This window comes from Bombus terrestris, chromosome 15 (assembly GCF_910591885.1).
Source record: "Bombus terrestris chromosome 15, iyBomTerr1.2, whole genome shotgun sequence".
NCBI classification, from domain to species: Eukaryota; Metazoa; Arthropoda; class Insecta; order Hymenoptera; family Apidae; genus Bombus; species Bombus terrestris.
In genome coordinates, this window is record NC_063283.1 from 10,753,955 (window position 1) to 10,766,117 (window position 12,163).

The 12,163-nt window shown below is 35.9% G+C and overlaps 2 protein-coding genes across 2 annotated transcripts; both read left to right on the plus strand.

Moving 5' to 3' along the window:
* The first annotated feature begins 422 nt into the window (after positions 1 to 422).
* Positions 423 to 3,266, plus strand: LOC100643383 (odorant receptor 13a). The gene is made up of 6 exons (XM_048412988.1): positions 423 to 856; positions 1,327 to 1,579; positions 1,767 to 1,870; positions 1,962 to 2,297; positions 2,701 to 2,976; positions 3,117 to 3,266. The coding sequence occupies exons 1-6, from the start codon at positions 662 to 664 to the stop codon at positions 3,183 to 3,185; spliced, it is 1,233 nt and encodes a 410-aa protein (XP_048268945.1). The 5' UTR covers positions 423 to 661; the 3' UTR covers positions 3,186 to 3,266.
* A 3,814-nt stretch (positions 3,267 to 7,080) lies between these two features.
* LOC125386476 (odorant receptor 30a-like) lies at positions 7,081 to 9,622 on the plus strand. Its single transcript, XM_048412990.1, is given in 7 exon segments — positions 7,081 to 7,279; positions 7,596 to 7,702; positions 7,705 to 7,867; positions 8,255 to 8,358; positions 8,520 to 8,838; positions 9,110 to 9,381; positions 9,498 to 9,622. Coding segments are annotated over 7 exon segments (1,230 nt in total). The 3' UTR covers positions 9,564 to 9,622.
* The last annotated feature ends 2,541 nt before the right edge of the window (positions 9,623 to 12,163 follow it).

Genomic DNA, 12,163 nt, shown 5'->3' on the forward strand with positions numbered 1-12,163 from the left:
ATATTCTATTGCGTACTACAAGCACCTAATATCACACATAGACAGAAGAGAACAAATGTTGCCAAAACTTCTTTATTCTTTTCATAGCACAATATCACCGAATCTGCACAGCACCTTTCACAAATCATAGAAACAAAATAAAGAAAGACATTTATCATCTTCGTAACTTTAACGCGCCGCCGCTAAACCAAGCGATCTACGTTCTTTCCTCGTACATTCTATCAAAGGAAATTATAGACAATTTTCGTAAGTTGCATGCCTCATTTAACAAAATAAATTTTCCTTTGACGAAACGAAACAGCTGTCGAACAGCACTTCGATTTCACAGAGGGTCTCGTAATTCCGGAATAATGTATAACTCGATCGATCCCATCCATTCGTTGTTCATTCGGCACAAAGAATAGTAATCCTGGGCTATCGTGATCAAACGTTCGCTCTTTTCTTTTCTTCCGTTCTTTCTCGTCATTTCTTTTCCGAAACATCAAATAACGGTGCATCAATGATAATAATAAAGTAAACACAAAGTACGTTATCGGTGAATGAAAGGATACCAATATATCAAAGCGACTGATCGTCTTTAATACGTTACAATAATCGATGTAGATCGTGTACAAGTGTACCAGTTCAATGTCCTAACATACTAGAATATTAGCAGTACGATATGAGTTTTCTGAAGAGCCACGACATATCTATCAGCTTGACGTCGACATTTATGAAACTCGTTGGATTATGGACGTCGAAAAACCAATTGGAACGACGCGTCAGACTTATAACGCAGATTTACGCGTTCGCCATTATTCTCTTTGCTCTATGGGTAGAGATTACGGATACTTACTATTCGTTCGGTGATCTCAGTGTAAGTATTCGAACAATTATCTTTACTGAGATATTTGAAGAAAAATAAACCGCGGCGAAAAATACAGTTACGAACTAAATTTCCGTAATAATCCAGTTTCATTTCAAGTATTAAAGTTACAGAAGTTAATAAATCAATATGCAAAACAAAATTCATTGATTATTTCTGGCATAAAACGCAAGACATTGTGATAAAAAGAACTATGCAATTTAAAATTTGGTAACACAGTTATAAAATTTGTAGCATAATTTGACTAACATTTAAGACAATTACAATATACTAGATTTCCGGGAAAATCTTATTTTCCCCACAAAACGGTTGTTTTCCCATAAATTTGTAATGTCGTGGCTTGTACCCTATTTTCTCGTTTGTCGTATCTAATTTAGATTAATAAAAGATTTATATAACACACAAGTGAAATAGGATCCATCCGCAGTTCTACATTTTCGTTACATTTTCTCTACTTACAGACCTGCATTTACAACGTGTGCAACATTTTGGCGATCCTAATGCCTCTTCTGAAGATGACCGTATTGCTTGCGCATAAACACGAATTTTTTCGTTTAATCGCATATACGCAAAGAAGATTTTGGCACGAGAATTACGATGAGTACGAGAAAAAGATTTATATGGACTGCAAACGTAAATGTACCATCTTTGTTTGTTTCGTTATATTTACCACTAAAGCGACCCTTATTTGTTACGCCCTTAGTCCAATTCTTGGTAAGTCACTTAATCTTAAATTGGAATTTCTATTATTTTATTTCTTTTCCAAAAGAGCACAAAAATATCTAAGTGTAATCTATGGCAGATTTAGAAGGTTAACTGAATTGTTGTTGAACTTTCTTCAATACTATATATTTTTTACTTAATATTTACAAAGAATTATGCCATTCTGTATCTATTCCAGAAAATATTGGAAGGAACGAATCGGATAGGGAGCTTCCATTTAATATGTGGATTGATTTGCCACTGACAGCGACACCATACTATGAAATAACACTTTTGATACAGGTACTGAATTATTTCCCTAATGCTCAACGTATATAGTACCATTAAATTTAATACCACTAAGAAAATTACGGAAATCTTTATACATTCACAGCTCATGACATTGTACCATATTGGAGTCGGCTACTTCTGTTTCGACAATCTATTATGCGTCATGAATCTACACTTGGCTACTCAATTTCAAATACTGCAATATAAAATGTCCCGCATGACCGATTTAACGAATAAAGGGAAGGGAGAAACAAATTTACAATTGTTTTCAGCATCATCGGCAAATAAATGTTACACCGTCTTTAAGATGTATGTTCAACAACATCAAGCTCTCATAGCTTATTGTGGAAAACTGGAATCGGTATTCAATTTGCCTGTTTTGGCGCAAGTGCTGGCGTTCAGCTTGGTAATGTGTCTCGATGGGTACCAAATACTTATGGTGAGTGTAACGCATTCATATCAATTATACATTTTTAGATTCCTACATCTCAAAAAGTGTCATGAACCGTGTATGCGCAAAGTACAAAAATGTACAGAATACATACTATGTATACAAGAATATACAAAATAATCAGACTACTCTCTATAAGCACGCTCTATAACATTTAGTCGATGGAATGATTTTTTATCTAATGTACCCTAGTTTTAATTTTATTCGTGCAAATATCGAATTTACAAAAATATCTGCGGTCTAGAATAGACCATATATTCTACTTATTATAACGATCATGGCAAATCACACGTCGTCTGTAGAAAGTGTCTATATCGAACATTTTAAAAATTATGAGCACTATTCATACTTCAGACAAGTTTTTACGTACTAATAACGCATCTTTGTCCAGCCAGGGGCACCTACCAGAACACGTTTCATCTTCAGCTTCCAATTAATAGCTTGTCTATGCCAATTACTAATGTTCACCTACAGTTGTGACTGCATCATGCAAGAAAGCGCGAGCATAGCTTTGGCAGTGTATAAAGGACCTTGGTCATTTTTGCCTCCAACTAAAAGCGGTATGATGATGCGAAAGGACTTGATACTCGTTACTATAAGATCTGGCGTACCTTGTTGCATAACAGCCTATGGATTCTTCGTCGTGTCTCTAGAAACATACACTCGGGTAATTGAAATGTTGTGGCATTTGTCAGAATTGCAGTGAATGATAAGTTTGACTGTGTAAAACTGTACAGTGTACGAAAATGTATAAAGTACAAAAAATACACGCCGGATATTTGTTGCTTATACCTATTATTGTTACAGGTTTTAAGTACCGCGGTATCATATTTCACACTGTTAAGACAAACTACACAGGAGACTCTCTATTCGTAATATACATATTTCAGTTGCAAATATACAGAATGGCTAGTAACAGATGATAAATTATGTAAGGGGTGCTGCTACAAAGCGAAATAAAACTACAATGAAAAATAAAAAGAATTACATTTGAAGTTTGATTGGTTATACGTTGTAGCTTAAAAGTCGAGTTACACTTATATTCAATCGTCAAAATAATCCATATTCATAAATCCATTAGGTCGCATTTTCCCACTCGGTGTTCTTCTACAACACGAACACGCGAACAAGCGTGTGTAAATTTCTTATTATTTTTATAACAACCATTATTCGGTAATTTCGATTGGAACTTCCACATCCACTGCATGCCTTCGTATTCTTTTACCAACCGTCTTATCAAATAATTCAGCTATAGTATATTTTCTCGAGAGTTAAATGTGGTCAAAAGCATCGCATCGGTACAATAGAAAATAATGACAGTTTAATACACATAAATTTCTGTCAATAATCTAAGAGAAATTTATCAGCGAACAAATGCGTAATTGACGAATACATCTTTTATGTGCCTTTCCGTCTATACCAAAGGGTAGCAATCAAACTTTTTCCTTTTTGCGCCCTTCGTACCAGAACGGTGTTACGAATAACAATAGGAAAGAATGAATTAATCAACGCTACACCTATTATTACGATGATTCATACGTACTGGAGCATATGCGAGCGAGACAGCCGTAGACGCTGCCCAGGTAATATCATACCCACAGGATAACCCAGGTGTTCACGGGACACGGCGTGTTCGGCGAGTACCTGATGAAGATCGGAAGCGAGGCAACGAACATCTGTGACCACTGTCACGTCATAGGCGAGAGATTGGGCCCCTCGGAGATTGTGGAGGCGATGTTAAGCGGGTCGCAGGAATCCGCTTCTTCTGCGAGCAATCGTAATAACTTGTCATCGATAACACCATGATAAGTTGCTATTTACATACACAGTCACTGGCCATACAACAAACTGGCACGAGCTATACATGCCTCGACAACTTCTTATGCTAAATCTACACGTGGTCTACCAATTTCGTATGCTGCAGAACACGTTAGTGAATCTATGGTCGAACATCGACGAACGGACAGATATCGTCAAGTACTCGAACGAATGCTACGTAATGTTGAAAAAATGCATCCGAAAATATCAATAGTTGATCGAATTCAGCGCTAAACTGGACGACATTTACACACTGCCGATCCTCAGCCACATGGTTATCATTAGCGTGCTGATGTATTTCGACACGTACGAAGTCATTCTGGTACGTGTGAGCGATTTAAAACGAATTAACTAAAAAGCTATCGTGGATACGTCATATTTCTCAAATTAACAATTTAATAAAATTAGACAAAAGCGATCAAACGTTTTACCATTATTCGGTATCCACCAGATGAAAAATAAAAGCTATATTGCTTACGGTGTTCACTTAAAAAATTAGAAAAGCAAAGCACGAATATTAGCACGGCATCGTATTCAGGATGGTGGATGATTCTACCAATGACTGAAACAGGCAGGAAGATAGGGAAGGATACGAGGATAATGATTATGAAATCGATGCGACCGTGTTATCTGTCCGCAGGAGGATTTTTTCCTGCCACTTTGGAAACATCTACCGCGGAATGCAGCAATTTCTTTCTTTTAATCCCATTTACTCTAAAAATGACATTTTGCAATCCGGTAAGATATGTAACTATTTTTATCCTTAAATAAGCAAAATTTCAATATAAATCACGTATGTGATATCTTGCAAATTACATAACGTAAATTTTACTTACGATATTGTACCGTCATATTTTTACATTTCTGCTTATTACGTACACGTTTTTACATATCTGTAATTATAATAGAATACGTATGTACATGGACAATTGTGAAACATCTTGATAAAATTGTTGTTACAGCTTATAAGCTCGACGATATAATACTTCGTCTATAAATATATATAGAATAAATATATATATAGAATCGTCTATAACAGCAGCAGCAGAATGATTAATCATAAATGCACGGACTTGCACAATAAAAATACACAATGAAAATATACAATGCAAATAAATTTCAGTATTTATATCTACCTAAATACAAGAATAAAATTGAATTAAAATTGAATTATCGAATGATATCACCGAATGAACAATTTCCATGTCTTCGTGTTAAAAAAAATGGGATCCTTTCATGCGACGTAATTTTCTTGCATTCGAAAAATTAACGAAAGATTTTCAGAATAAACTCACTCACAAACTTTATCCCCTCGAAACCTTCTGCAGTTATTTGATTTACGATATTACGTTGAACAATCGTAAGAGTTTCATCGAGCCAGAAGACAAAGCACACTTCCATCGTTTAAAATCAAGTGAAATCAGTGGCAGGCCATCTTATGCACGATCACGATCGTTTCTCGTTCTTTTTATCGTTACTTGTTCCATTCAAACTCCCTCGAATCGTGAATAATGCATCTTCGATTACGTTGCAACGCCTACACTTCACACGAGAACAGGACACGTTACAGGCAAATCGGCATACACGCAAATCGTCAGAGTGTCGTTGTGATTGAAGACCCTTCATCTAATAGTTCACGCGATACTACATCGCCCTTGCCTCGATTATTCGACGTTCATCGTGCGAATGATGCAGAATAACGACATTTCGATAATTTGGGCAAGTTTTCTCATATAAATCGTAGACCTGTGGCTAACGACGACTCGAAATAAACAAGGTCGCAGAGATTTCATGCTGATCTACGCGCTTTTCATTGGGGAAATTTTAGTGTATCAGGTCTGTAAATATGAAACCGGAATTTGCCTATAGATGGCCCTAGCTGATAATATAGTTATCACTAAACTGCGTCATTGATGCCAAAAGTCTTTGCTGACATCTCACAAACATTTTCGACTCAGAACAATACAAGTTTCATACAACAGCATAGTTTGTAATAGCATTGAACATGTCGAATTTTGTGCCTGGAAACTACAATTTGCGGACAGCATTGATTTTCTGTTACCATTTGAAGAAAACTGCTGCAGAATCGCATCGAATGCTTGTCGAAGCTTACGGCGAGCATGCTCTTGGTAAATCACAGTGCTTTGAGTGGTTTAAAAAATTCAGAAGTGGCAATTTTGTCGTAAGGATCGAAGAACGTGGATCAGAAGGGTGTGATCTATTATGAGCTGTTAAAACCTGGCGAAACCGTTAATACTGAGCGCTACCGACAACAAATGATCGATTTGAATCAAGCTTTGTGTGAAAAACGACCAGAATATCAAAAAAGGCAACACAAAGTAATTTTGCTTCATGATAATGCACCATCACATACAGCAAAACCAGTTAAGGAAACGATTGAAGCGTTCAGTTGGGAAATACTTTCGCACGCGGCTTACTCATCAGACTTGGCTCCGTCCGATTACTATTTATTTGCATCAATGGGACACTCACTTTCTAACCAGCACTTCACTTCTTACGAAAATGTACGAAAATGGCTCGATGTCTGGTTTGCCTCAAAAGAGCGACAGTTTTTTTGGCGTGGCATCCACCACAGGTAGGAAAAATGTATAGCTAGCGATGGGCAATACTTCGAATAAAATATTTTTAATCATTTTCATACAATAAACGTGTATTTTCTATACAAAAATTCCGGTTTCATATTTACATACCTGGTAGATGCGCAACGGTTTCGCTTTGATCGACAACTCTATTATTCTTTACCCTTTTATGCTCTTATTACGTCCGGAATAAAATATTCATATTCGTTTCCTGATCGTCAAAAGTTTGCTTAGGTAAGACACGTATCTATCACGTAATATAGAGTGTCTAGACAGATTAAAATGCCACTTGGTATCGCTAAGTTTACTATCTATTGCGTGATTTTAGAATCAGGATTGAGAAAAGGATTGTCATGCATACCGAACAATACACAGATATATCCATTAAAATATCACGGTTGCTGCTGAAAATCGCGGGTATTTGGAAATCGGCGAACAAAACTGAAGATAGGCAAAGAAAATTCGCGGTATTCTATACTATGATTACAAGCGCTTATAGCATGTACGTGAACGTCGCAGATATTTGTCGCAATTTGAACGATTTGGACCTGAGTAAGAAAATAAGTAACCCCCGTGAAAAATTTTCTCCGTTTTTGTATAAGTTTTAACGTTACCATTAAACTACGTATAGGTAGTTACTTGTACTGCGTGTTGGTAAATCAATAGTACAGTTATTTAGATGAAATATATTATACGGAATTAAATATCGTTGCAAAACTTTGAAGACATTTAAATTTAACTTAAATTTAACTTAAATTTACTAACTGCAAGAGTATTACTAAATCGTAATATTGCTCTTCACATAGCAAGTCGTAACAATGAAATGTTAAACATTATTTTCCATCGATCATTTATTGCAATTTATTAGAATCATTTTTTCAGCGTTGTATCTTTTTGGCAGCCAACGTCTTGAACACAATATTGGCAGTGTTTAAAATTTCGATAATAAACCTTTATAAAACGGAATTCTCTTATATATAATAATTGTATACGCCCAAAAACATTTTTGGTACTTGAATTATGATCTCGACGAGAAGATACTTTTCGCGGAATGCAAGAAAGTTTGCAAACTGTAGTCGTTATTTGCAATCCTTGTTATACAAATTATTGTCTCCTTCTATGCAGTCGCATCAATCTGTGGTAAGTTAATTCATCGATCAAAAGATTAAATAAAGCTTCTTTTCTACAGAAAGAAAGTAATAATTTTCGAAATAATGGAATAAACATCAATATTTTGCACTAGAAGAATAATACTCCATTTTTCACATTTACTTTTCATCAAAATATAGTAAAACAAGCTATAAGTTATAAAACAATAAGAAAAGAAATTTCCAAAATTGCGATAAGTTGTTGTTTGTTCCTAAGTTATGGAAATTGAAGAGATAAATTAACGATCTAAGTAAGAAATAACCGTCTCGTTTGGATAAAAATCTAAACTCGTTTCAGCGAAAGCTGATTTTAAAACAAACATTTGTAACAACCAGAAAGATACTATAAAACAGAAACTCGTGTTTCGCTATATTTCAGCGAACATTAGAAGCAATAGCTCAGAGAGGACACTTCCAGTCGCAATGTGGGTCGATCTGCCGATATACGTGACACCGTATTACGAAATAATGTTCGTCATTCAGGTATCTCCACTTAAGTCCGTGAAACACGACAGTGTTTAATTAGCGAGCATATTCGATAGTAATTATGAATTAAGTAAATAGTGCTTTAATATTCACTGAAGAAGGTGAAAACCTAGCGAACGCAATTATGATTTCACTATGGAAAATCACTATTTACACAGTTAGCGTCTGTGCAACAAATCTGTGTAGCCTATATGTCCTGCGACAACTTCTTATGCATACTGAATATGCACGTGATCTGCCAAGTCCGCATACTCCATAACAAGCTTTTGAATCTATGGAAGATCATCGACCAACAAATAGATAAGATCGATTACACCGACAAGTGCTACGCAGCGTTGAAAAAATGCATTCGGCAGCATCAGTCGTTGATCAAATTCTACGAAAGGCTCGAATATGTTTATAGGTTTCCGATCTTCGGCCATATAGTCATCTTTAGCTTGCTGATGTGTTTCGACACGTACGAGATACTTCTGGTACGTGCGAACATCGAATTTGTTTTTCTATTTTTTTTTTAAATACGTAGAACTCTTATGTAAAAATCGTTAAATCACATGTGTAAGTTCGTCTCGTTTTATGTTTGTCCAACTTTTGAGATACACATATTTCTCGCGTTAAACCTCCTCAAACTTGCACAGATTCATTCGTTTATCGAAAAAACAAATATTCGTTCGTTTTAAATATATTTAATAGCTGTATCGGAATATCATTTGATTTAAATACGAATATATTATACTATGTACACTGACAGATGTATCCCCTGGTACATGACTGATTTTCGTGTTCTACATGTTCGGTAGCTTTATCCATATAATTTTCTTCACGTACACTTGCCATGGTTTAATAGAGGAAAGTTCAGATATTAGCTTGGCAACATACTCAGGCTGGTGGACGATTCTGCCAATAACCGAAACTGGCAGAATGTTACAAGAAGACGTGAAGATGATGATAATGAAAACAATGCGACCATGCTATCTGACTGCTGGTGGATTCTTTCCTGTATCTTTGGAAACATCTACCGCGGTATGTAATCCGTTTCTTACTTAATCCCGCTCATTCTACAAATATCGCTTTTTATTACCAAAAACATATAAATTTTTGGATGAATCCTATGACGACACTAAAATTTTATGTTACAGCTTATGAGTACTACAATGTCATACTTTACGCTCATAAGGGAATCGTCTTTAAAAATGAAGAATTAATAATTCATAGTATAAACATGGATTTAGTTAATAAAAATATTTTAATGGTCATTTTAATACTCAATCGAACAAATTTTAATACTCGATCGACCGTTCATCGATCTATCACCCCCGATCGTACGTCACGAGGGCGAATACGATTGGATACACTCCTTCACCGATCGTCCACTCTTTCCCTCCATTCTACACACAGTGTATTGTATATATTACGAACTTTTCTAAGGCAACGCAAAATTAAAAATACTATTAATACAAGTATAGTCTATTTCCATTTCTAACCGCGCAACATTGGTAATTGTAACGATCGTATCTTAAGTCGGTGACAAGTTTGATGTACACCTTCCATTGACTTGTACCTTATTGATACATTCAGCATAATTTGTATCCGCAAAATATAGCCACATATCATTTACACCTGACATGCACCGCTAAAACACGAAAAAAAGAAAAAAGTAGATACTTACGAAACAATTTACAAACAATCCTCGCAAATTCCACTGTTATGCTCGAGAGCAGCAACCATGATCGAATTCGAGCGCACAGCGCTCTTCAGAGACTTCCACAAACAAATCTCCTGAACTGTCGCATATATAATACATTGTCGTCACGTCCGAACGTTCACCGTTTACCTGGAATAATACATAATTTATCGATCCGGCACCGCTTTTACTCTTCGCGCGCAATTACAATGACGTTCAGAATAACCAGTTGTCCACGAAGTAGAAAAGGAGAAACGAGCCAGACAACAAAGCGAAAAGGGATCAAGGAATCGGGAATATCGCGTCAGTGTCCTTCGAGATGGCTAATAGACAAGCTGGAAACATTCGATAGAATCGAAGATCAAAGCATTCTACCATAGAACACTCGGTATGAGCTCTAGGCAAGTCAAAGATCTATCTATCATCATCACGAGTTTCTACATGAAATTCGTTGGTTTTTGGCTGACGAATAATTACGTCGAAAAACGTCGCAGGAACGTTGCGTTGAGTTATACGTTATTCGCCGTCCTCCTCTCCCTATCGACCGAAGCGAGGGATTTGTACTTCAGTTGGGGAGATCTTGGTGTAAGTGGAAGATCTAAGTTTTTAATTAGACGAATTAAATCGAGCAATGGGCAATTTTCTTTATAGCGACTTTAAACAATTTTCATGCAGAAACCAATTCGATAAAATATCGGTTACAGGACTCTATTTACGTCATATGCAACGTTATAACTATCGTTCTAGTTGTGGTCAAAATCTTCATTTTGTTAATATATAACGAAGAGCTGCTTGATATAATCGATTATGCGAAAATAAATTTTTGGCACTTGAATTACGATTCACACGAGCAAATGATCGTGGATAACTGCAGACGTACGTGTACCATTTTCGTTTGCGTCTTCACTTTCTTCGCTCAGGGAACGGTTATCGGTTTCATAGCGAGGCCAATTCTAAGTGAGATATTTAAGAATAAAATAATTACTAACATAGAATATTATCTTTCTATAAATATCACTTTATAAATAGAAATGTTGACTTGTTACGATCATTCGTTATTAATTTAAATAATAAATTTTGCTAGGTACGTTTCCAGCTTTACGCTTTAACGGCAAAGCACGTAAAATAAGTTCGGTTCCCGAACAAATCTCGGCAAAGTACCTCTGCAAAAATTCAACGTGACGCGAGGTTTACGACACGGTCAGAAACGATTGCTATTTTTGAGAGGCAGATTTTTTCTACCAATATTCAAATGGTACGTGATTCAAACCAAACATTAACGACGTTAAAATGACTTCGACGCATAGTATGTATTTTTAACTTCTTTATTTCCGTCTCCCTTGCCTTAATAGTAAATACCGTGTCATAAATCTCACCACATCGCCGCAGTGCCAAACGATGGCCCAGCAGGCTCTATGGCCGATCGATACAGATTCAAATAAACGTTTATAACACTACACACCAAGATCAATTAGGCATTTAATTGTTGGAATTACTTTATTAGCATCGTAATCGCTCATAGCTTGTAAGAAGGGCTAAACTCCAATGATTAAATAGAAGATCTGTTTGACATACTTTTCAGTAAACTATGGAAAAAATGAGTCCGAGCGAATACTTCCGTTTAACATGTGGCTCCCCGAATGTCATCTATCCATGACACCGTATTTTGAACTAATGTTCATGCTACAGGTTTTACATTATTTTACATTACAATTATTTGTAAATGTAAAGATACAAATACCTCATGAACAATTACTTTATTTATAAAACGACATTAATAGACCCTTTGAAATTAGTGTTTAATCGATCGATATTTTTACAGGTTGTATGTTCGTATCATGTCGGTGTGTGCTACCATTGCTTCGACAATGTTTTATGCATTTTAAATCTACACACTGCTGCACAGTTTCGTATCTTGCAATATAGACTTACAAATATGTGCAACATGAACGACTGTGCAGAATTCTATGAAGTTTCGAAAAAGTCATCGTACAGTATACATCGATATGCAAAGCTTAGGACTTATATTCAACAACACCAAGCACTCACTGATTTTTGTAAAAAACTCGAAGATGTATTCAACTTAATTGTACTCGGACAGGTGTCGCTATTCAGCTTATT

Coding starts and splice junctions, on each gene's coding strand:
- LOC100643383 (XM_048412988.1), top strand. CDS start 662: ATGAGTTTTCTGAAGAGCCACGACATATCTATCAGCTTGACGTCGACA. Junction 1,580..1,766: donor CGCCCTTAGTCCAATTCTTG/GTAAGTCACTTA, acceptor TATCTATTCCAG/AAAATATTGGAAGGAACGAA. Junction 2,298..2,700: donor ATGGGTACCAAATACTTATG/GTGAGTGTAACG, acceptor ATCTTTGTCCAG/CCAGGGGCACCTACCAGAAC.